Genomic DNA, 27,044 nt, shown 5'->3' on the forward strand with positions numbered 1-27,044 from the left:
ATTCCTTTGATAATGGCTCTTCGCAAGGCCGTAGCCACAGAGTCAGGTAGGGGCCTAGACCCCTTGGCCCGCCCAAGTAAAAATGTAAATAAAAAAAATAAAAATTATTATTATTTCATATTTTTCTGTGCACTTTTTTAAAAAACCTTTTCGTGTGATAATAGTAAGTTTATAGAGTGTATTACTAGAGTAATTTAAGTTATGTCTTATTATTTTTAATAATAATTTGTGTTATCAGAGCAATTTCTTTGTTTTTATTTTGTATGAAAATGTTAGGAAGTGGTAGCCTGGAAATCCTGACCCTGATATCTTGAACGATAGAGGGTCTGGCGACGATCAATAGTAATTTCCAACTCTAGGGGCGGCTCCTACTCGTGCATTTCAAATGCCACTGCACGCAGTTGGATAGCACTACAACCAATCAGAGCGATGCACAAGTGACGTAAGCCCCGTTCGTTTAGCGAACAGCTGTTAAACTGTTCAATTAAACGTTTGCCGTTGTCGGTCGGCAAAACAGAACATTCCACTTACTTGCTAGTGAAAGCTATGAGTCCCGTCTTCCAATTCGTTAAGGGTCGAGGCCAAAGCAGTCTCAAACTCACACAACATATCCGCAGCCATCTTTGATGTTTACTATCAGAGCTTCGACGTCGCATGCACGTCACTGTCGTCATCCGGTTACGTCCTCCCCAGAGCACCATATAAAGGGCTCTGGCGCGCCCATATTAGATAGAACCAATTGAAACGTTATACCAGATTTCTGGTAGTCTTGATAAGCTTCAACGGAGCGTCTCCAGACCAACACGCGCAGCAAATTTAATTTGCCAGCGCCTAGTGGCAGGTCTGGGAATGCCAGGCTAAGGAAGTGGGGCATTTTGAGCAAAAGCCTATTTGAATATTGGGGAGATGTGTCCCCCAATAAATATGCTCCTGGTTTATCCTCAGATCAGTCACATGCACACAAAGGTTGTTGACTGTTGCTCGGCAACTCTTTACCTGGTAACTGGCTGTTGCTCAAAAATACAGTAATTCAAACCAGATCTGCGTCCTCTGTGGGGCCTGGCAGCGAGAGCGGCCCCATTCTCCCCAGTGTAACTGTTCACAGGTGACTCCTTTGGGGGATTAAAACACAAACCAACTCTCTGTTAATTCCAAGCCCCGAACCTGTCGTCACCGTTTCCCCCTCTCGCTGCAACACAGTGCAAAGTTCCATAATGGAAACAGGCAGGTTTTGTCTTTTGTCATCTGGTCATTTTCACTGGTAGCCATGGCACATGTGGAAACAGTAGCTAATCACCATGCCTGTGTGTGTGTGTGTGTGTGAGTGTGTGTGTGTGTGTGTGTGTGTGTGTGTGTTTGTGTGTGCGCGCGTGCGTGCGCGTGCGTGCACAGTCTTACTTTCCACATTTGGGAGGAGACACAATCTTCTTGTTTTTTACCTGACATAATAAACCAAACGTTGGCCCGAGCAGACCATATGCCAGCAGAGATTTTACTCTTTTTCAGTAAATGTCCTTGTTTCCATGACTCCGTGATGTTTTCATGTTTTGTTTTGTACCCCCCCCCCCCCCAACCCCCCCAACTCTGTCATTCAATCATGGATATATTTGAGCTTGGTCAAATTCATCCTCAATCTGTGTCAGATTTCAGATAGAACTGGTGAAGACATGGACATGCTCGTAAAGTATCAAAAGTAGAAGTGGAGCAGAGGAAGGGCCCCCTGTGTGTGATATATTATTATTTATAAAAACATTAGGTTGTTCATACTGATGTGTCAATAAATCAGTAGCTTTTTAGCATGGTTTAGACAAAGGGAAGTTTATACACTTAATTTACAGTTGGTTTAGTACAGTGGTTCCCTACATAAAGGTCGTGGAAAATCTCAGGGGTCACGGGATGAATAATGAGGTATCGAAGAAAAACATAATCAGATTCCGCAGCAATCATTTGTGTTCACACTTTGGGCATTTCACTAATCTTTCCTTTTGGACCCTCTGTGGGCCTGGTGTCGTTATTCAAATTAAACCATCTGGAAAGTTTAGAGTGGGAAACATCTTTTGAGGAATTGCAACAGAACTTCTAGAATGGCTTGTTGTAAAGAGTAACAAGCCAACAGGTTTGGTTTAATCTTCAACAATGGATTTTATATGTGAGAGAAAACTAACATGTCATCCTCTGTTATGCAGCAATGTATTAAAAAAAGTGCCAGAAAATGGAAACACTCAAGTTACTCTTAATCCGTCTTGTACTTGGGCACAGTAGGCTACTCACAGACCCACCGCATTCTGAACTTCCATAAACCCAGTTTTCTATTGTCTTCTACCCAGGTCAGGGGCAGGGGCAAAGGCCACATTGAGCCCCAGCAGTCCCCCCCCCCTCTCTCTCTCTCTCTCTCTCTCTCTCTCTCTCTCTATGTGGTCAGAACGGGCAGCCCCCTACCTCCTCCCCACTCTCTCACACCGCAGCTGAAAAAGCAGCGCTCTCGTTTTGCCCACAACTCCCAGGAGGGAAGCACCGCCGAAAACACTCATTCATCTGCTACAGAATTAATGTTGCTCCACATTTAGATGTATGTGCCTGTGTGTGTGACAGGCAGGCGGCGAAGGAGTGACAGGGTGCATGTGTGTGTGTGTGTGTGTGTGTGTGTGTGTGTGTGTGTGTGTGTGTGTGTGTGTGTGTGTGTGTGTGTGTGTGTGCGTGTGTGTGTGTGTTTTGACAGTAAGAGAGTGAGAGGTGAGGCAGCAAAGGAGTGACAGGATGCATGTGTGTGTGTGTGTTGGTACACACCCCTTCATAACCTAAAAAATGTGAGTCAATAAATAAAACGTGCAATTATACTTTCAAAACTTAAAATAAGTTTAATGAGCTTTGGATATGAAATGGCCAATATAACATTAAGGTTAAGGCTAAAAAGACACAAAGACTGACTGACTCTTAAGAGCACATCTCTGACCCTGACTACAAAAATGAAATTGTGTGGACAAAGGAAATATTTACCAACTGCTCTGGGATTTTCTGTGATTTACAGTGTGGTAATTTAGGTCAAGGATCTGTAACAGACGCAACATTCTCTGATTAATGTTTATTGCAATGCCTGCCAATAAATACACACTATTTTGCGCCTGCGGTGGGAAAATATAAATGATTTCATGCTTGGGCGTCTTGCGTTTGCAGCTCTAGCCCTTCTTTTTTATTGCATCTATTGTTTTTCCACCTCTCTACACGGCGCTGTCTGTCTTGATTTTTCACATTTTTCCTCCCTTTCATTTCTGACCTCCCCTTTCCCTGTATGAGTCTTTCTGTCTGTCTGTCTAGAATGTGCACACACACACATTCCCTTTCCATTCCTCTGCTTCTCTCTCTCTCTCTCTGTCTCTCTCTTTCCTTTTTCTAGCATAATTTTCCTTCCATCGTGCTATCTCTTTATCTCACCCACACAGTCATTTTTAAGCCACGGGTCCAGATGCTCCATTCAGCACCTCCTCCATGCAGCATGTGGCCTTGCGAGAAATCCCGTGAACCCGGCAGAAATGCACGAGCCACTGCCAGAGCCCCGGCATCCACACAACAGTAGCCTCTGGACACAACAGCGAAACCACACAAACACACTCTCGGATAACACTTTTTGTTGGCCCAAGCGTTATCTGGCACACAGCTCCCTAATGGTTCTGGATGAGCTGAATTGAGGTCAAAGCGTTGGAACCGAGTCGGGGTGAGAATGGGAGTAAAGAGCATCAAGGTCATTTGGCAGGCCTTCTGCATCATTGCTTCTGTGACATGATCAGCAGTGTTCAGCAGAGGGCTGCCTCAGATAGCCACTCCAGGTCAAGTTTGGTTCAGTTTGTCTGCCTCTACCCCCTTGTGGTGAAGAGACGCAGATGCATCGGTGAGCGCTGAATACAGTGTTTTGTATTGTAAGTTGCTTTGTATTTGGTTCACATGTGTTTGTACCAACTCAGTTACATCACACATGTTCCCTTTAAAGTAAACCAGTTAATTACATTCAAATGTCTTGTCTACCCATTATTTATCTCCTATTGTAACATTCACACAGAGCATCATTTGATATAATTATATTGTAAGTGCTCTGTCCTTGCAACCTTTCACTTTACAGAGTACATTATGTCGAAGTGGTGCAATGAGGGTTCAGTATGGCGAACAATGTAAAAATACTAGATTAGAAGTAAAAGTCCTGCATTCAAAATTGTAATCAGGTAGAAAATACTCCCAGCAAAATTAACTGAAGCATCAGAATTAAAAGTATTCACTATGCAGAAGAAAAATTCCCTCATAGGAGTGCACACTGACTTAAACTGTGGAATAACATGTAGTTGAGATGAATGTGTGTGTGTGTGTGTGTGTGTGTGTGTGTGTGTGTGTGTGTGTGTGTGTGTGTGTGTGTGTGTGTGTGTGTGTGTGTGTGTGTGTGTGTGTGTGTGTGCTAGAGCGTATACTTTATATACTCCACGACGTCCTCCGTATGTTCCCCCATATGCTTCATATATACAAGCACACAAGGCACAAGACTTGCATAAACAATGTATACCTATCTAAACATCCCTGAATTGAGATATGTTACATGAGCTGTATAATAAACAGACAATATTCTTCCATCTTTAATGTGTAATCTATCAGTAATTTAGTCAATGCAGCAGTTGAATTTCTCTCTTTAGTAACGTCACAACTTTGACTGCAATCCACCAGTGTCAACAATTACGGCATGCAGTTCATTGAATAACACTTGTGTTTCTCCTCCTGTACAATACACACTGTTCACATAACCACCAGGTGTCAGTGTCAGACCTTCACAGTAAGTGCATCTCTTCAGGGGGTTAGGTTGGGAAAGAAAAGAAAAATCAATCAACATAAAAGTAGTTAATAATGACAACCTAAAATGTTTCAGATTCAGATTCCCCTTTTTCATACCACAAAGGCCACTCTTGGATATCTTTTTGCAAGCCTGCAAGTTTATTACAGTAAGATCTTGAGCAAGCAAAAAGACTAAACGTTTGGCGAACTGATAATGTAGAGGCACTGGGAGCTGGGGATTTGTGGGTAGCCAAGTTCCCTTTGTGTTGTGTCAAATTTATAAAGCCTCCAATTAAGTAATTCTAGCAGAGTGTGTTTTTGCTTCTCTCTGCTATTGCGGTGCAAACCAGTTGAATCCCAGAAGTTTCACAATATTGCCAAATGCACTCTATTCTAATGTCATCTCCTGGAGAGAATGCAACAAGCATGCATTTTCTCCCATTTGATATGTGGGGGCTGGTTTGCCACAAAGGAGGCCAGAACACTTTGACTTTGAGTGAGATCGTAAAACTTGCCCTTGCTAGAGATGCGTCTATGAGTGGAGGCAATAAAAGACACGTTGACATTTTGTAAATTTCTCGTGTTTGCACAGAACATCGCCCTATAAGGGATCACTTAATGCTGTAATACATCATGGGCCAATATAAGCATCAAACCCTTTTAGCCTGTTGACTACAGGTACAAGAGAGTTGAAAGCAGAGGAGGAAAGCCCATCTGATTATGCAGCTTTTTCCCAGCGCTGTGCTTCTGGGAGGACATTGATTTTGGCGCACATCTCGCAGCTGCAGGATGTCGCCTGTCTGAAGTCCCCGCTAGGCCCCGGCGTGAGGAGGCTAATGTGGCCCTGTGTCCAAGACAAAGACTACAGTAGGATATGGAGGGCAAACACAGAACCACGTTCCACCTCTCCCTCAGTTTATGCTGCTAAGACTGGACCAGAAGGGGTCAAGACTAGTTTGTGTCAGGGTTTGACATTTCTTCGACTTGCCACTGTGGTGGAGGGCGGCTAACAGTGCCAAGGTCTGTGTACATGGGATGACAACATGCAATTACTTTCAATGTCACATACTGTATGAGGTGAATACAGACTATACAGTTTTATGACACAACACTAGCTTATGTCCTTCACCGTAAAATGCAATATCTACACCGAGGTATGCCAGGTATGCTTTATTTGTATTTTACTAGACCATGTGAGGAGCTTACTTTGCCAGGGAAAAGTCACTAGACAAGAAAAGTGACCATAACGTAAGCCATTAAGCTCAAACCGAAATTTCATGGTGGCTGATTGGGTGAAAGTTTCACTGATGTTTCACCATGAAACATCAGTAGGCCTAAGGGAGCGCATGTACATTTCACCCATGAAAACCTGGGAGAAATGAAACCTTTTCCCACATGTTATGGCGACACTGTCCTAAATAAACAGCGCTTCGGCCCAAAATAGACACCTGAGACACCGCAAATGATATGTGTACGCAAAACGCTTTATTTTTTACTCCTTGTTTGAAGTAAGGGCATCCAACTCCAAAGGAAGACACTGGACCTGCAGTTAACTTTGCTGGCCCGGGAGATTTATGGTAGCCAAGGGGGTTTTAACATGTACATGGCAACATTTGAGGAGATCACAAAACATGCTACGAGTGGCTGACATCAGTCTCTGGGAAACACAGATGTCAACATACTCCCGCCTGCCCTGACCTATGCACATGTCAGAGACGTGAATACAGCAAGTTTGCTTAAGCTTAAAAGGTATATTACAAATAAAGTGTTCCACGCAGCATGTGAAAATGTGTCATAATAATCACAAATATAATGCAGGGAACATAAGATTAATGTGATTTGACATAATATTACATACATAATATTAAATATAATCATAAAAAATGGCAGCTTACTGAAAATCTCAAATCACTCATGAGTCCACTAACTGGCTCGTTCTAGAGCTTTTGGCCATATCACACATTGGTCAAGGTAATTTGTCGTTCTGTGTCCTATGTACAGTAACAACAAGGTTCTATTTACTCCAGCCTACAGTAGAATAACAAACCAGGTCCTGGGGAAGAATTAAGTTGGTTTGACAATGAGCGAATTCTGGTGACCGTCTCATTTCATTTCTCCTCCCCAGGCACAGGTAGTAAAAAAACTTGGACCCGGATGCTGGAATCGCCGCCTCTGCAGTCTTACAGTCAATTGAAGCATAACTTTTTTATGCTTTTAACAAGGTGAACATTGATATTGCCCGTAAACTAATGTACTCTAGTTCTTTTATCTTTCTACATTGAGCATTAAAGCAGCTACGAGTAACATTTAAATATCTTTTAAACAGCCTCATGTTTCCTCTGATAATCATAAATTACCTTTAACTGCAAACGAGACCATCAGTGCAAAGAAAGACGTTTTTATATAGTTTTTATTACTGCTTTTGGTCTGGTCGCACACCCAGTCCGATTTTCGGTTCGCTCGTGCTATGGTCACATATCCGTATTGGTCGCAGATTTCAGTGTGGTGCAACAACGCGATTTGAGAAGCCTATCCCTCCAGGTGAGGGAAGGGGAGCGGGAGCCTTGTTTGAGACAGTTATGTGTCGTCATAATGACTGATAACGGGGCTGAACCATCAAAGAAAAAAAAGAGAATGCAATGAAGAAAAGCTAAAAGGGAGAGTGATATAGGCTACGGGCGGGACGAGGGCGTTGACAAGCAACGTGTATACAATTTCACGAGAGCGAAACTAGACTGCAGTGTTTACTCCTAAATGAATGAGCGGTTGGTACTAACACAAAGTTTGCTTCACCATCATCAGATAACCATTATCTGAAATAGTCATTATTTACATCAACACATTACCTCATCGTGATAAGTTAAGTTAAGTTAATAAGTTAAGTTAAGTTAAGTTAAGTTAAGTTATCTTTATTTGTCAGTTGTACACGAGGCACATTGAAATTCGTCTTTTCGCATCTCCCCTCTCAAGTTACCACACTTCGGAGGGGGTCAGAGCGCAGGGTCAGCCGCAGTACAGCGCCCCTGGAGCAGTTTGGGGTTAAGTGTCTTGCTCAAGGACACAATGGTAGAGATGGTGGGCACCGTAGACGCAATACCAGCCTCTGCTAGTTTTACAACTAACACCCTCCTGTCCGGTGCCGGGGATCGAACCAGCGACCTCATGGTTACTGGTCGGCCACCTTTTCCTCTAGGCCATCCTACCACCATGGTGATCCATACTAACTGCCGTCTCTCGTTCATTCGCTTTCTGTGAGGACACGTAATCTTTCAGCTCCGTGAAAGAGAGTAGTTTGGTGACACTGCTGCATCAACTCATTGCAATCAGGTGTGTGTAGCACTGACTGGCATTAGTTGATGCAGTGTCAAAACCACTCTCACGGAGCCGAAAAGAGTCCTCACACTTTCAACACACGGACATGCACTATATTGCGCCCTTCTCAGTTCACACTCGCACGCCTGACACGCGCTAGAAAACAGCTTTGCGACAGTGGGCGTCGTAAAAATACTACCGCTTTTGTCCAAAGGGGACGCCAATGTGCCATGTTACTCGTAGTGGCTTTAACTCCAAATCCACATGGATGTCCTCAGGCGGCTGTGGCAGTGGGAGAACTTGGGGGACGCTTGAGGACAGAGCGAGGCTTGGACCGGGAACAGGCAGCATTTCCGATAGTTAAGGGGAGCAAAATAAACATAGTTGTTGTGCTTCCAGCTGCGACCGAAGGAAAAGAAAAAAGAAGATATATAATGGACTGGAAAGAAGCCTCTTCCAATATCCCCCTCGAGGCGAACAAGAGCCAAGTTTTCAACCATTTAGTGACAATGGTTGAAATTGCCCTCCCTGCTTGAAGTCAGAGAGGGCAGAGGGGTTGTAGAGTGCAGACAGAGACGATAAAGGAAGGAGAGGAGAGGAGAGGAGAGGAGAGGAGAGGGATTCATTTATTTTCTTGCAGCTGCACAACAAACAACAACAAACCTCGAAACCATTACCAAGCTATCTCCGCAAATGATTTATCCCCACTCTCAGCATTGTACTCACTCGAACTCTTTCTCATACTTCCCACCATTATTGGAGTTGGATGGCCGCTTGCACATTTTGGAAACAGTCTCCCCCAACCTCTCCCTGTTAATCTATCATCCTGCCTATGAAGTCTCCATCTTCTATCCAAATAAACCGTTCACCATCTTCACACCTGAGGGAGACGAAACTGAGTCAGTAATAACAGTTTATCCGACAGGTCAGTAATTCTCGCGTGCTGTTAGGAAAAGTGGTGCACCTTCGGCTGGGCTTACAGATGCGTCATCGTGGCCTCAGTAGGTGTTGGCACTGGATATGAACATAAGCCAGTTGGGGAGGACTTATTGCTGCAGCAACTGGAGATTGAAATTCTCTCTTTCTTCTCTCTGTCTTTCTGATTGTGTTCATCGAAGATTTAATCTTACTGCAGAAACACCCTGGACTGGGTGAAAAATTCCTGAAATTTAAGAACAATGGAACAAATTATGGAAAAGTTAAACTATCTAAAATTGTTAAATGTTTCAGTTAAATTGGTTGTGTTGAAGACAGTTCAAGCGTGTGCACTGAAGCAGATGAAGTAAATTGTGTAGGAGCGGTAGAAATTGTGTGAGTTAGGGAAGTTGAAAGAAGTTGAAATAGGGAAAAATGTAGGAACTGAAATGAGCTGAAATGTCAGTTAACTTGTGATCACTGATAGGTGAAAGACGCTGAGGTGTCAGGGAATGTTCATACTTTGAAGGTTCTCTCCATTAACTTGAATTAACATTATTTTGTAAAGAAGCACCCTATCCCTAAAGAAATTGAACATTTTGAAGTTTTAATGAAGCTCAGAAAATTGATAAGCTATAAATCAAAGAATGAGCAAAATATCTATATTGCTGTGCTGACACATGCTAAGAATGTAATTATTGTGCAATGTTAGCTTACAACTTTCTCATTTATGCTCGGTTTGCAGGAGTTCTTCTATTCTCATGCCTGAAACATCAGAGGCTGCTTTCATCCTAACCCATATCCATACCGTTGACCTTTTCTCAGCCCCTGCCACTGATTGATTAGCCAGGTAAATGTTGGCAGCAGGTTGTCCAACTCATCATAGCATCTTGCTCCTCATCCAGCTGATGTGCCTTTTAAACATCCAACCAATCATCTGTTTGGCTCCGGGATCCTGCAGGTGCTCAGACAGGAGGATTGCTTTCTCCATGCATACTAATGCGTCCCTCAAAAACTCTCTGGTCTTTGCTTTCAGGGAATGTGCGTTGACAGAGCAGGGTAACAGGGATTGGACCCAAAAGCAGATTACCGGGCTATGTCCACATGTATTCTTCGTTACCATAGCTTTTTTCAAAAGCACACATTTCAAGTGGCGATCTGTGGTGTAGTGGTTAGGGCCCGTACCACATAGGCTCAGTCCTTGAAGCAGCGGACCGTGGGTTCGAATCCAACCCGCGGCCGTTTACTGCATGTCGTCCCCCTCTCTTTCCCCATTTCCACTCTGCACAATCTGTCTTCAGCTGTCAAGAAAAGGTTAAAAGACCTAAAAAATATCTTTAAAAAAAAGTAGATATTTCAGAAAACTCTGTTTTGCATGTACTCGTAGAGACAGGGAAACCAGAGGTTTTGGGAAATGCTCGCGACATGACCTCAATTTGCGCATGGCATACTGCTTGATCATCTGAGCATGTGTCATGAACCCAAGATGGCAGGTTACAGGTCTGTTTTAGTCTGTTTTATTGTTAGGCTTATTTGCCTGTTTACAAGGCAAACTAAATTAGTACATTACATGGCTTTTAGCAGACGCTAATATCCAAAGCGACTTCAGGGTCTTGCCTAAGGAGCTTCACTGGAATTGCCCCTTACTAAAGCCAGTAGTTTTACCTTCTTTGCTACCCAGTTGATTTACTACAACATTACTAAGCCAAGCAGAGGAGAATCAATATATTGAGGACAAACATATGAATCTGCATTGGTTTTTGTTCAGGTTTGGTTTAGCTTAGTTTTCATGTTGTCGCTCATGTGCTGCTCTAAATGTTCTTCTATTGTGTTTGACGTAACACATTGTTGTGTTTACGGAGAGATATTCTACAACACTGTTGTGTGTACAGGAATTTTTCCGCAATCGGTGTGTGTGTGTGTGTGTGTGTGGGGGGGGGGGGGGGGGGGGGTATACATTTTTTTAAATGTACGTGTGGACCTGAGGAAGTGGTTTGAAATTGGTGATATGTTGAGAATAGTTTATTTCTGGCAGGTACAGATGTACAGAGGTAGACAGATGGGTTCACAGGCAGGTACACAAGAAAAAAATCCCAAAGAAGAAACTGTCAAAACCTTCTTGGCTGACAACACTGGATCCAACAAAACACCAGCAAAGTAGTGGTGCAGTGTGAGACTGATGACACAATGTGATGCAGGTGACTGGGGAACGCCAGACAATTAAGGAGCTGATTAGGAAAAGAGGGAGCAGGTGTGCATGGAGACGTGCAGCACAGTCAGGTGATGAGGTAAGAAAGGGAAAGTATGATGGCATCTGGTAGACAGATATGGCAGCGCAATTGGGCTGGAGACAGGGAAAGTGTCTGGAAAGGTTGAACAGAGACAACCATGACAGGGCCGGCGGCATCGCCAAAGATTCTTAATAAAGTGACGGGAAGGGGTTAGAAAAATCTCACACCATGCAAAGTTTAGCATGAAAAAAGCGAAAGCGAAGCAAATGTTTCAGCCTGCTTCTACGATCCCGTTTGCACTCGCTGACTGTTGTTGCTCGGATGCTGATGTTAATCAGTTCAAGCTCATGCTAATCGGTTCAAGCGAAGAACATTTTATTGTATTGCTTGTTTGTTCATTTGTTTGTCTGATAGTCTACTGATCCTATTCATGTACCTTTGATGCTGGCTGGCCTAGAACCATATCCTGCAGCTGGAGAAAAGAGGGAAAAAAATGGCAGCATCTGTCCAACACATCAGCACATTTACGGCTCCCTACTCCATGTTTGTCCCTTCCTCTTTACCAACTCTTCCTACTTTCTCCATCACCATCAACTCCAACCAATAAAGCAGTAGAGAAAGAAAACATTAAATGTCTTTTCCATTTCCCACTCTTTGATTTAGTCTGTATGTCTGCTGGTGACACACATACTTCCTCTTTCTGCTTGTAGCATTCCACTCTGCTCCCTGTCTCTCCCTCTCAGTGAGGTCAATGGTTTCATTGGACAAACTCAAACAAGAGGGTCCCCCTGAAACACTATCAGTCATTCATTTGTGTAGACATGAAGGGACTGAGCCAAAGTCAACCTTATCTTTTACGGATTCTGCTGCAGCCCTCAGTTCTCTCACCTCCCTCCTAGCCTTTGATACACAGGTTGTGGGACTTTTCAAACTGCACTGTTTTAATTCACGTGTGTTCCGGAACTCCAAGAAGCAAGCAGCAGATAAGTTTGGCTCCCTATAGATTTAGTGATAATATTGGTTAAAAGTTCAGATTTTGGGATGAAACTTGATGAATATGCATATGTAGAAGATCATTTTCTAACGAAATCCAAAACGGTTGAGTATTTTGTCAGATTTTAGTCTGTGATGAATTTGAGATATCATTATCCTTTTTACGGGGCGCCCTTAGCTCAGTTGGTAGGGCGTCCCCCCCCCCCCCAGGCCGGGCCCAGCAGCAGACCCGGGTTCGATTCCCGCCCGCGGTCGTTCTCTGCATGTCACTCCCCTCTCTGCCCCATTTCACCTCTGTCTCTCTGCACTATCAATAAAGCATAAAAATGCCCAAAAAATATCTTAAAAAAAATATATATATATCCTTTTTACATTATGTACCATGATTATAATTATTATCAATATATACATATTTCAAAATTTATTTTATTCAATTTGACAAATAGCAGCAACTTTAAAAAAAAATATATGGATATATTGTCTCCTCACACCAAAGGCTAGACATGGGTTGAATTGTATAAGATAAAAATAAAACACAATCAAAATAGACCAATTTATTACAAATACAAAACAAAACAGGAAAAGCGCAATTCAATGCATAAATAGCTTGTTGTTAATGTTGATTTAAATACAGTCAGTGCGGAAAATGTTTCCCTATTTTGTAATGCAACAATTCCCACTAAAGTTTTTATCAATTTCAATATTTCTTTGTTGTCGTTGTTTTATATCTCCTTTATGCAGATGATGAGCGAGAACGGCATATCATCAGTAAAGAGAAACTTTCCCAATTTGAAAATAAATTCTAATATATTTCTGAAACTAAAGTGTTGAGGCCTTCGCTCTCCACTAATATGCAAGTGCTTCATTCATAGAAAATGACCAAAGTTAATAAACATTTCAAAGCAAAATCCCTTCAACACTATAGAAGTTGACAAGCAAACAAACAATATTCATTCATTTTTAATTGTTCAGATATATTTACAATCCTTTTACAAAACAATAAAAAAGTACTATCATTTAAATATTTTTTTCCCATATAAAAATGAATAACTTATAGTATAATTGTTTTATGAAACTCAAGGTATAATGATTATTTACATGTAAAAAAAATAATAATTTCCTGGTATTTGGGAAATTTAGAAACAATTAAGGTGCACATGAGTGCCTAACTCCAAAATCCAAACTACATCAGTGATCATATCAAAAAATGAACAACGCATGTGTCCAATATATCAATATATTGGTATATCATATACCAAAATACCATGTACAAATATGATTATAGAACAGACGTGTGGGTCAAAGTGATTGCTTGTGTTCTATTGAGCATAAATATTTATGAAGTATGAATGAAACCTGTGAAATGAAATGCCTGTAATGAAATACAACCTAATCAGTGCAGATTGAAACTGTGTAAATGTAAAAGTGTCTTCTATGCTTACATTCATATAAAGACACCTAAATCTGACTGATGTATCTTCCCTTTGTCCCATATTTTCAGTTTACAGTAAGTGCACATTTGCCAACAAATTTTTGCTCATTTGTTGCAGGACACAATTTGAAATTGCAGAAGATTTGAAGGCATAGAGTCAACTTGACTAGAACAGACTCGACAGCTAAAAAGCTGACACCGCCGGTGCAGGTTTTACACCTCTGAGGTCAAAAGCTTTGATCGTAATATCACAACATTCCTGTGAGGACAGAGCACACAACATGTAGGTGTGATGCCCCATAGCACCAACATGGGCAGGTATGAGCAGCTATGATTGTGTTATGTCCTTAATTACCACATTGGCAGTGGTAAACTGATAAAGTGAAAAACAAAAGTGTACGCTGCACCACATTTGTATTTGAGGACCCACTCTACTACACATAAATTATATTTCATCAATTCAAATAGTAATAGCAATTTTGTTACAATGACATAATTTACAATTTATTTACAAGTCATCAACGCTAAATAGTCTGCTGCCTTCACATGTGTATTTGAGTCTTTAAATAAGCCGATATATACAAAATAGTGTGGTCCACAACTGTTGTGCAAGTCCTTACGGGATTAACATAGTGTCTCTCTGTGGTACTGTAGGTTGTCAGCTTGTGTCCAGAGGAGACCTGTGTTTATTTGAACCAGTGCAGGTAGTTTGTCTTGATGGCAGGGAAACACATGTTGTTGCTGCAGGAGCCCCCGTAACTGGGGGGGCAGGCAGAGCAGGGCACGCCTACTTTGTAGGGAGCCTCTCCAATCCAGTTACCCCTAGGAGAAACATGTACAGTGTCAATGGAGTTGGAGATAACCACAGAAATGAAGATACACACTGACACATGGGCCCATAGCATCTGAAAGGGGCATTGAGGGTTGGAGTCGCGGGGGTAATAAAAAGATAAAAGTCCCCCAAAAATATGGATTGTCAATATACTTCATTCCTTATTCCTGTATGTGTCCTTTAGATTGGAAAAATGAGCCTAAGAAACAATGTTGTCTTAAATGTCCATTGAGTCGCTGTTCTGTTTCTCCATCGTATCAGATGATTTCAATCTGAAAATACAGTTTTCCCAGTTTGTCCAAAATCTATTAACGTGTTTAGAAAAAAATGGCAATTTGAACATCTAGAACTCTATGACAACTAGGTCATATCTGCTGCTGAATATCATGCAATAAGACTGAAGGCTCCAGCACTGCAACCAAATGGACCTTGACCTTCACTGATTTCGCAATCTTTTCTTTGAGAGAAAATGAGAAATCACACCTTAGCATGAATATCGGAGACAAATCGCACTATAAGGTGTGGATGTAAACCAGCCAATTATACCTTGAAATTTATTTTTAATTTTTTTCAACTAGGAAGTCGATGTCCTAATCCTGGTACCCTTACATATGTCTCAAACAGTGGGATTAAAGAACCTATGTCACAAGTCGGTCACACGTCCAAACAGGCTTTGATTATTGGAATTTTTTCAGGAATTTCTTTCCTATTCCGTGGGTCCCTAGAGCTTTGGTAATGCAGTACCGGTCCACAGGCTTGTATTGAGGTTATCTGAATCTCCCAGCAACATGGGTGGCATTTCACAACTCAGCACAGAACAGAGTGGCCTGTGTCAGTGATTAAGCCTGTCGTCACCAGGTTAGCAGGTTCATTAACAAGTATTCCTTACAACGAGCAATTAACCCTATACGAAATTGTCTAAAGGAAACCATACCACCAACCATCTTACCAAGCATACTTACTTAGGTGAGTAGTTGCAAACTAAATATGTTGCCCGTTTCCACACCGAACCCCATACGTTCATGTTATGGCACGTGTGGACAGCACAGCCCACTTTGTTGGTCGTCGCCCACACCATCTGCAATGAAGACCAATCAGGAGCCACTCTTAATGCCACTGTTCACACTGATCCAACAGTATCACATGCATTCGTGAATGTTGACTTTGTACCTGTGTATAATGGGTACACATGGGCCCATAGCATCTGAGGGGGCATCGAGGGTTGCAGTCGCGGGGGTAAGGAAAAGAGTAATCTTTGACCTCGTCGTACCATGGTTTCACCAGCTGAAGAATGGATCGATAGCTGTGGACAGAGGATACACATGAACAGTTAGATATGTTGTACATATCACAATCAGTCGGTGCGTTTCCATGGCACAACTAGATTGGATTAAGACATATACCGAACTAGACACTCGAACGGACCGTGTCACTTGTCTGAGTATACATGGCCTTTCAGGAATCGGATAAATGTCCGATGCATGGCTGTCTCCACTATGCTAGGTGGCGCTGTAGCCCTTTCAACAAGTGGTTATAGAGCCACATCCGGTTCCCTTCCGGCAATAATTTTTATATATATATATATCTATATATATATAAATTATTATATGTATATAAATATTTATTTATATTTATATTTTTATATACTATCTATGCAATAACCCTACTATTTGTTTAAGTCGTCTCCTTCCACTTCCTTGTGAAATCCTCTGCAGGGATTCTCGAGCAAGCGCAGAACGAGAACTCCGATATGCGATATCCGATCCCTGTATACATGCAGAGAGAATGCCGACTATGAACGAGTTATCTAGGTGTTCTTATCCGACTTCGCTTGTCCGTTAATGTGCCGATTTGTGTGCGAAGTAGATCGGATAAAGGTGTTTACATGCATTTTACAACTATTGCAACACAGGACAACCTTGTCAGCAGACTGAGACTCAAACCTTGATTATGTCTGTGATCTGTACCCATGTATTTTGGTTCTGAAATACAATATACACCATCTGCACTAATACAACCATGTTCACTATTGACGAACTGGCCACGTTCCTTGTCATCAGTAAGAAGATGTGCCAGAGCTTCAGAGTTTGCGGCCAACCAGCAACAATTTGAACACTTAATGAATGAATTCTCACGATTGTTTTTGCACAATGGCCTGGTTTGTTTGGAAGCTATCCAGACACGCTCTGCACTGCAAAACGTTGACTTTCCTTACGGAACGAGCAAAATGCATAGGAACATGGGACCAGCGGAGCCAAACAGCTGCCCACCATGGCCCATGTGAATAAGTGGGAACAAAAGTTGTATGTAATGTTGTCTGCATCTTTCTAATTCAGGTTTTGAAGACAATTTATACCATTTGGTTGAATCATGGCAGCCGTCCTCTCGACATCAACTCTAGCATGTGAACATAAGAGTAGGTTGGGCTAGTTATTTAAACTACATAAATGATTTCCTATGAAATCTGATTATTTTATTTTATTTAGCATAATTTTCTGCAAGTCAACAGAATAACCTTACTACGGAACTCTCTCTGAGAGTCAAGAGGAATCGTTGGAATAAGCTGTATCCCATTGAGTCCAATGATGCTGGTTCCTCAATAAGATGTAGAAGTGTAGGAAAACATGAAGGTGCCCTGTGTTTCCAAATGGAAAGTCAAGACCTACTAAAGGGGATGCGCCTTTGTCCTCATGGGTCATGGCTGCAAAAACAACGTGTGTTTATCTGAAGAGTCACGGGAGCATTCCTGAGGCAGTCACTGGGTCACAGTGTGAAAAAAACTGTAAGGGGTAAGAAGAAGAAGAAGAAAAAGGGGGCTGCGAAGCAACAACCATGACTGCTGAGAGAGAGAGCCATCCCTGAGAGGAGCAGCAGATGTCAGCGAGAGGGAGAGATGGTCATAGGTCACTCACCGTCCTGTCCTGACCGAGAGGTTTTGACCGAGGAACCGGAGGAGGTGAGGTGGCCCGTGTTCCCACATGCAAGTGTGGGCCCAGTCCTCGGCTGTCTTAGCCAGAGTGTCGTCCCAGACCTAAAACACACAGAGACTCAGTGGGAACATGGAAAACAACCCATTACATAACCCATGTAAAAAATATCAAGCGCCAGATCTTCATTCAGCAGCGGGAGACGTGAGATAAGAGCCGGGCACTTTCTGAGCTCATAGCTGCTGCTGTTACAGGTGTTACCATGGCAATATGCAATAGTCCTCATCCATCAAATCGGTTACATAAGCGGATGGAGTTAGTTGCCCAGTGTCCTGTGTAACTCTTTCACCAAACAGACAGCAGCTTGGATAGGCTTATAATACCAGAATCCAAACTTGCCTACAGCCACGCTCATGTGTGGTTTCTTTGGGAATGGATTGTGACTAGGGGAATGGCAAGAGACTTACTCGCATTACTTCACTCTGCAGAAGGTCTTTTTAGGAAAGAGACCACTTCGTTGCAACGATAGAGAAAGGAGATGCTGCCCATTTAAAGGGAAAACTCAGTTGCTGTGTTTGGCTTAAACAGTTGCTGATTTTGGAGAAACTTTTCATAGTACTGAAATTAGCACTAAAATCACATAAAATCGGATTGAAAATATGATATGGAGATGTCATGAAAAGACTGATTGAGACGTTTTTGGACAAACTTGACAAACATTTGGAGTCAGTTCTAACAGGCCTACAAGTGGGCAGTAATGCTCTGTCCATCTCACAATGTCAACAGGCTACTGGTTACATATATGACCCCTCTTCCTTTGGAATAGACTACTTTGGTGGTCTACTACAGTCAGTGCAATCTGCTGAACAGCTGAAGGTGCCAAGACACATAAAGACATTTGTCATTTTACATCCGAACATCAATAAGGCAACATCTCTAAAAATACGATCACATCCTGTTACAAATTATTGTATGCAGTTGGTCATTGCCAGAAAATACACATGATGATAAAAAGATGGTACACAGTACTTGGCTCCAGGAATATCATGCATTAAGTGTAAGACAGGAAACCTTGATAAGAAAAAATTAAAGTTTTGATTGACAGCTCTCACTTACCATGTATTCCATATTGGATGCCGGGGGAAACACCTTCCCTCTTACTTTGTTATGGTAATCAAGAATGGCAAGCATGTCGTTCTGACTAATATAACGCTTCCTCCTGATTTTAGAAGTAGTCGTGGTGTCTGTTCCATAGGTGTGCGCAGCGCCAAGATTGGTGAAGTTGGCAGGCACAGCGGCAATACTCGTTGCCAATGCACTTGCTCCGCAAGATATGCACAGGAGTATAAAGTCAATGACAAATAACTGAGGTTTCATGTTTGGTTTTGAGGAAACTGCAGATAGATTATCCCGCGTGTTGGACTGATCTGAAAAGAAAGCAATAGGATAAACTCGTAAGTGTTGCCTCCGCGGTGCGCACATATGAGGTGTAGGCTATTACAATTAAGACATGCATATTTCAAGCTTCGAAAATCCCATGCTTTACAATACAGGACAGAAATACAAGTGACACTGCATCACACATTCTTTGGTCCTACCTTTTCCTCTCCGTGTGCGTGCGTTGCCAAGGCTGTATCACCTCCAAAGCTTGCGTTATGGGTCGAAAAGAGGAGAGGGAGGGCTGCAAGTGAGTACTCTATGCGCTTTGCAAACTTTTGTGAGTGCTTCAGGAGAAGTCCGTCTTTGCGGGTTTATATATTGCAGTGGACGGTGCAGGAAGTGCGCCTGCCTCGGAGGTATACGCTGCGCAGCCCCTCCTTGTCACCTGAAACACACTGCATCATTTTGGAGACGTTGGTGTTTGGTTTGTCCTAACCCCTTTCCCGGCCAAGTTCATCCGATTTCATCATGGCATCTGCTTTAGGTTTGCGCAGCTGCAGGATGGTTCTGGAGCATATTAAATGACTATTAATGACTCTTTCTAGGTATTCAAACGTTTTTATCATGAATGTTGTTGGTGTGAGCCATGTAAAAGTAATATTTTTGTGATTTATAATTACATTTGATATTTAATTGTTTTACATTCGGAACCTCAATCTCACAATGTTTGCTGAATTAACTTAAAATAGGCTCTAAGCAATTGTCCCATCAGTTATATGTGCAGGTGAAAACGTATGCACTTCTCACTGGTAAGGACACACATAAACTCATGGGTGGGAGGAAGCCAGTCGTTTTTAACAGTGAGTCAAATCACTGAGAGAGCCAGGTCCTTGTGTCCTATCAGTCTTCTTTGTCGTACTCATTAAACTATAAAGATTACACTTGTTCAGTGTGATGCTCCAGCTGTGCGGTTTGCTAAAGCAGATGTAGAGCCAAGAGGAAGAAAAAAAAGAGAGAAAAAACCTTCTGCAGGTCATCATTTTCATTGGCAGCTGGTGAACAAATTAAAGAAACGTGACGCAGGAACAATTTTACTCCCCCTTTTTTCCTCTGTCTCTCTCTCTCCCCCTCTTTTTCCCTTCTTCCTCTCTTGCTGCCGACAAACTGGTGCTTTCCCAAAAGTTTTCTTGGAAGTGATGGACTTTTCAGGTGCTGGAACCAGTGCAAGGGATATATCACTCAAGATCTTTGTGTGCAGCAAAGATTTTGTCCTCTGTTTCCCTCCATCCATAGATTTCAGCTATAGTCTCTGCTGCTGCTCTTCCTCAATATACTACATACCCAATGTTCCACCGGGATGGAGATATGTCAGAGTGAGAGGATTAATAATGACAGATTAGTTTGAATATTTCTACTTCCCGGACCTGGTCCAATGCTCTCCGTAATGCCAGGACGCTAAGCAGAAATGCATCTTTTTCCTGTCGAGCCTTGAGTAAGTCAGGAAAAACTTCAAATATGTAAAGGTATTGGCACACAAAAGTATTGGAGATGTGATTTTGGCTTCATTTGTTTTTACATAAATAATACAGCTGACAGCTTAGCAAAGAGCTAGAGAGGAGAAGCTGGTACGCAGTGCGAAAGCATACCACTTAAACAATATATTAGAACTTACGTAAGTAGACCATTAAGTACCCCACTGAGTAGGGCTGTAACGATATGTGTATCGAAGCGAGAATCGCGATACACAGAACCACGATCCCGCATTCAATAGTATTATTATGTTACAGAGAAGAGAGAAATGTTTTGTTCTTTGTGTTCAAATCTGGTCAGGTTAATTATTACTAAATGTTAAATTTTATTATACATGTTAATTAAATAAAATGCTTCTTAGATTAAAAAAATCGTTGTATGTATCGAATCGTGGGTCAAAAATTGTGATACAAATCGTATTGTGAGTTTTTGTATCGTTACAGCCCTGCCACCGAGTGAACGCATATTGAAAGACAAGCGTCAACAGAGCTACTATTGTGCATACATTTTAGAAATGTTGCTTTTAAAAAAAGAATATGTTCAAGACTACAAACAACAACATGTGTATTAAACCTATTCAATATATTTTGAGATAAGATATGATTTTGCTCTCTTTTTTTCTTCTATTTTGACTATGCACACATCACATCTGCTCAGTATTTTGACTCATCCACTCATCTGGTACCAATAGCCGGACCACACTCCTGCCAGCACGGCCCAGCCAGCCAAAGATTCTGATCGACACCGGGCCGAGATCCTATCCGCAGGGTTAACAGCCGCATATTATAGTCCATATCATCAGATTAGCTCGTCGTTCACCTGTTTCACCGCATTTCACACTATCTCTGTCTTCCTTTGGCCATAGGCCTCTGATCCAAGACTAAACAACAAAGTCAAAAGTTTAGTTTTATTGCAGAAAAGCTGGAACGAGGAGTGAATAAGATACTGCATCTTCACTATGTCTCCCCCCTCTTTCTCTCCCTCACACACAAACACACACACACTTTATCACGTGCAGTCTCCTCAAGGCCCCAGATGATATTCCCTACTCTGAGAGTGCTGGTCCTTGTTTGCACAGTGAACCCATTGACTTTAAAAAAAAGGTCAGAGCATTATTATCATATTATCACAGGAGTAATAAGGGCATTGTTTGGGGCACATGTTGCTTTGAGGGGCCTTGGGTCTGTTTTGGAAAGGCATTCTTTTTCAGACAGAGCATTTATTTACCTACAATATATTGTTCCAAGTTTCCCCCATGCTTCCCCCCTCTGCGGAGGCCTCTCGAAGCCCGGTGCCGATGCCAGTAGGCTACAGTGGAGAGAATGAGGTACAGTGGTGAGCAAGAGGGAAGGCAACAGAGAGAAATAGCCTACAGACCATATGACAGACTCAACTCAAGCGTTGCATTGTTTCTAGATTCATCCAACCAAGACAGAACAATTCAAAACTGCAAAGAGATTATTGAGGAAAGAGAATTTGCATAGTTGACTGGTATGGACTGTTTATGACCGAGGTCTGGAGCATAGCATAGAGACCTGGACAATTCAATGAGTAACAAAATCTCCCAAAGGATGTCTCCTCGCTCTGTACCACTATTCCAGCAATCAAAGCACACGCTGCAGACTCCACCTCAGCTGTGCACTCCAACCGAGGCTATTGTTACAGCGCTGGCAGAATCCGCTGTGCATGGGAAAGTAACTAAGAGATTGGCAGCATGTGAATGGAAGGATGAAAATGGGGTCTAATATGAGGCAAACATTTAGAGGCAGTTTGAAAGTTGAGACATTAAGTTGTTCATGGGGCGGTTGTGAAGATGTGTAGGACTATATGGATGTCCATTTATGCAGTGACTTTATGAATTTGATATGAAGGAATTGCTCAACATTTGAATTAATAAGTTAATGCCATTGTCTCTTCGCTATGGAAAATATGTCTAATGCCAGGAGACAGTTTGATTAGCAGCGAGGTGGAAAGTTAGCCTGTTTTTTTTTCCAAAGGCAAAAAAAGTGATTAATTGTGGTTTTACAAGGTTTAGCGTTTTTGAACAAAGCTAGCTGTTACTCCCCTTTTAATCTGTACAAAAGAGTAAAGACGTCAAATTTTGGTTTTATGGGGAGTGTACCTTGACCTTACGTTAGCTTCCAGATAGCTTTCAGTCTAAGCTTTTAGTCTCTGTATGTGCTCTACTTTCGTATTAGTACGAAGAGCTGAGCACATTTGGTGCAGTAAATAAGGGCCTACTGCTATAAGCCGGTAAGCATTGTTAGCAGCAGAAATTGGTGGAAATTGCTACTGCTGGTTTGTCCAGCTCCGTTATGTGCTAGTTCTGTGCTGGCGGGAGCTTCATATTCACTGTGCAAACGTGTATCAATCTTCTCATCTTACTCTCAACAAGAAAGCAAATGGTGTGATCGATCCCTTTAATCAGCCATGTCGAGTAGTCTAATGGAAAAGGAGTATGATTAAAGAGAGTATTTATTACTACAAAGATAATAAATAGTTTTGTAGGCCTACAGTACATTTTGCTTTTTGAAAACCTATTGTATTGGGGCAACTTTGGGGTTGGAAGTTGTGATGTCTTGAGTTAGTTTTTGTTGGCCTGGGATCAAAAAGAAATAGTGACATTTCAAGAGTGGTTTACATTGGTAAGAAGCCCAGTCTCCAACTTCAAGTTGTCCAGGCTTCTTTCTTCCACACACAGCTGTTAAACATTGTATCAGTGGCGTATGCAGTTACATAGCAAATACTGTACGTTTCACACAGTCTGCTAACCTACCGTGGGGCGCAGGCTTGTTGACAGTGAAAAAACCTGCGAATGAGAACGCTTCAACCCTGTGTCCCCGTCAGAGGTTCAGGAGTGGATTATTACTCTTCCAAAGACTAACAAGCACAGTAATTAAGGCAATAAATATCCCAGTCCTCTGATCAAAGAGGGCTCTTGCTGGGCTTTAATTTAATTCAAAATTAAATTCCTAGACTCTTCATACACAAAGGTGCTAATACAACATCACTGATAGAGTAAAAAAAAAATCATAGAATCCAAGTGGTAACAGACTGGCTACAATACCAGCTGGTACTGTAACTGCATTAGGCCTAGTTATTGTTGAAAGTTCACCCAATATAACCCAAAGCCACATACCCTTGTGTTGACCAAACTTGAATTAATGACCTCCACAAACACGACCATAGAGAATGTAGTCCGGACTGGATGTTTTCCCCATGTTGTTGTCTAGATACAAGTCTGGCTCTTGTTTGGCTGCTCCATGGGATCTAAGGTGACTTTGTCCCCAGCCTCGGTCACAGTAAGGAAACAGACAATAAAGACCATTAAGACAACGTATAGAGTAAAAACAAATGACTGTGAAAGCCATTGAGGTTTGGAATCAGCAGATTTCAAAGAACAATTTCCCTCCAGATGGATAATTCCTAGAAGATGACAAAAGGTGAGAGACATTAGGAAATATAAAAAAAACACTAGCAAGTTACCGCACCATAAGCTTCATGCAAAGGCATGTAAAGGGCTTTAAACAATCTTGAAAAAACATTATGTGAGCAGAACATACACAATTAAACACCCTTTTTCCCTGAAACACGGTTGAGACTGTGGGAAAAAAAACTGAGGGATTACAGAGGAGGGGCCTTTTCGTCAGGAATAAGTAGCTCAGCTTGTGTATCTATTTTTGACATGTTACATTCCTTTACCCCAAGATATTCTCACCCATCTATAAGACATTTACAACCATCTTTGATGCTTGGGCCTTGTAAGACTGGAAAGAGATGGGGCTGTGGTCACACACAGACATTTCTCAAGAGGTTCAGATGTCAGCTGAGAGAGAGACAGACAAACATGAAAAATCCAGCAGGGCCTAAAGTTAGAGCTGAGACGTTTTATGATGTATCTTCATGACAGCAGGTAACAAAAAATATCACCTGGGAGGGACTCAGGAGTGAGCTGCCAAAACCAAAACAAACTTTCCAGAGTTTCAGAGCCTCCAGAGGTTCTTTCTTTTCAAGAGATTATGTGTACCCCACATTACTGAAAGATGCAGAATTTTTATGGCAGACAGCACAGTTTTGCCAATGTTCCAGCGTTAACCTTTTTCAAACCCACTTTACGGATGGACATTATGTTCGAATTCTTAAAGGAATCGTTTGTGTTATAAGCGTATTAATTTTTTTTACGAGAGCTTGATGAGTAGATCAATATAATTCATATAGCTTAGCCTTGTTCTAGCTTTATAGTTAGCATACATACTGTAAGGTATGAGAGGGGGTACTTAACCCTTTTGCAAGAAAAGGTAAAAGTATTGCATTCCCAGTAAAAGTATTCCTTTACATTGTCCTGCAGTCTGCCACAGCAAAGAAACAGACACAAAACATGTCCATGCATTCCAGATTGGTTGCTGATTCCTCTGATGAAAGGTGGATTCCTTGTGACCTGCCTTGGCCAGTTGGCTGCGAAAAAAAAGATGGTTATATGCTGGGTCAGCACACTGGCTTGATCAGGCTATGGCTGGGGAGGCCTACAGGCAGTCTAGACAGCAGATGAGCAGAGAGCTGGGTTCTTGCAGACAGGCCCCAAAATAATACATACACTGGACTATTATGATCTCGAGACAGCCTGTCCTAGGTCATTTTAATGCATGATTCTAATTCATATAAGAGGAATTTAAAAAGAGGAATCTAAAATCAGCTCATAAACTAGCTGCTGCCCACTGTATGTAGCTTCTTTTTTTTTACCAGTACCTTCAGATCCTCATTCTGAAATAACAGCAAAAATGTATTTTCCTACATCAGAATGTTGCCAAAGATTCATGATTCAACTGAAGTAGCAATACTCCTGAAGGAAGTGGTCATGATCACAGAGGGGAAGAAAAAAAGCCTCAGTGCCGATTCCTATTTGGGTGGTTTAAGACTTGATCCTTGCTTACTTGGCACCTGTAAGAGCTTTTGTGTGGCTGGAAAGTGCAGGCGAGGGCTGCAACTTGGAGAATGTGCGTCCAGAGTGCAGCGGTGACATCTGGTGAACTGTACCATTCATCGTTAGAGAATATGCAAATTGTTATGTCGGATTATTTTTCATGTCAGCTTTTCTTCCTTGATCCTATTACAGAACGATCGGGCAGCTACCTGCCAGGGAACCCTGCAAGTACAAGAACACAAGTGATACCATTGTTGCACTCATGGTTGCTCCTTTCATGATCTAAGTAGACAATATTGTTACAGAAAACCTTCATCTTACAGTGGCTAGGTTTATAAGTTATGGATTTGGCATGGTATATTCAACAAGATTGAACTAAAGCTTAGACTTTATTGTGATTTGTATGTTGTAAGTTGATTGCACATGTCAAAGCTGATGGGATATGTTCCAGCTCCAACATGTTTCAAAATATTGTCCGGAGTGATGGAAATACATCTTGGGTTTCTTCCAATATACGTATTAGTGTTATTAGTATTGTTGGGTGAAATGCTGTGCGCTAATCTTTTGTATTAGCTCAGAAGCAGATGAAGACACAAACAATTAGACCCGAAACATAGTAAAAACTGAGAGTTTAAGTCTTTTCTCTCTGTTTGTGTTCGCCCTCTTGATTTTGGCCTTGAGGATGACATAAATATTGGGATCAAGCCCCAAAGTCCAACGGGAGTTCAGAAGGCTATGTACTAAAACAGCAATAAAGCTGGCATTGAAACAGACTTTTAGCTTGTCTCATTTGTGATTGATATAATATAATAAAAGAAACTTTAGATCTTCAGAATCACAGGCTCCTCGCGTATTTATCTCACTTGAGTTTGGGTCAATGACGTTGAATGAATTATCAGCAATCTGTCATTGGCAGGCTCTTACCCAGGCCCCATTTATGATGACATCAGTGTTTTTGTTGGATCCAGCTTATCAGAAAAGCTAGAGCTTTCTTGTGCTCCGTGTTCCATGGAAGTGATGGATTTGAAATCAAGATGAAGCAAAGTCTCTGTGGGTTTGTAGGAGTCCCCTTCTGGCCTCTTGTCTTCGTCATCCTCTCAGTTGGCTTCGATACCGCTTCAAGGTTTTCCCAAGTTTTCACAACTGTAGTTGATGGGACTGGTCGAAGTGACCCGTACTTTATTGAAACTGTCCCTAGTACTGGGCCAGAACCCATTTCATGTTTGGGGTCAAGGCTGTAGACATGGATGGCACAGTCTTATTTGTTTATTTGATGTGGAACTTTTTGAAAATGACCGTTTAAGGGTTTAGTGATGGCTGAAGGCTGGATCCTCATGGCCCTCCTCACTCTCAGACTGTTTTGGTCCAAACAAGGTGACCACAGATGTTTTGCACAGCAACCCCCACCTTTGTGAGGCTTGAACCCGCTGCGGCAGGTGGCTATCCCTCGTAAGAATTTATGGCTTAGTTCTTCTGGTTCAATGCAAACAAACTGAGAGCAAATACTGAGAGGTCATGGTCCCTGCAGTTTGATTGCGCCATAACAGAGAAACATGGCTGCATTTATCCTGTGGTACCTGTGAGATGTTTTCCGAATTTCCAAACTGTTTTCCAGGCATTTTAACTCATTATAACAAGTGGCCCTTACAATAAGTGTGGGTTTTCCCACATTAAAGGTGGAGTCAGCCACCCTTTTTTTCCATACCCTTTGTTTACATACCAGTTTAAAGAGCTTTGGCTGTGTTTTAACACCAGACTTTTT

At 41.9% G+C, this 27,044-nt stretch overlaps 1 protein-coding gene across 1 annotated transcript; it reads right to left on the reverse strand.

Moving 5' to 3' along the window:
* Positions 1–13,530: 13,530 nt before the first annotated feature.
* pi15a (peptidase inhibitor 15a) lies at positions 13,531–19,181 on the reverse strand. Its single transcript, XM_080049798.1, has 6 exons — positions 19,050–19,181; positions 18,568–18,878; positions 17,437–17,555; positions 15,695–15,827; positions 15,487–15,602; positions 13,531–14,514 (listed from the first exon to the last, which is right to left on the reverse strand). Exons 2-6 carry the CDS (start codon positions 18,826–18,828, stop codon positions 14,379–14,381), a joined length of 765 nt encoding a protein of 254 aa, XP_079905924.1. The 5' UTR covers positions 18,829–18,878; positions 19,050–19,181; the 3' UTR covers positions 13,531–14,378.
* Positions 19,182–27,044: the final 7,863 nt, after the last annotated feature.

Source organism: Ammodytes marinus (genome assembly GCF_949987685.1).
Source record: "Ammodytes marinus genome assembly, chromosome: 21".
NCBI lineage: Eukaryota > Metazoa > Chordata > Actinopteri > Uranoscopiformes > Ammodytidae > Ammodytes > Ammodytes marinus.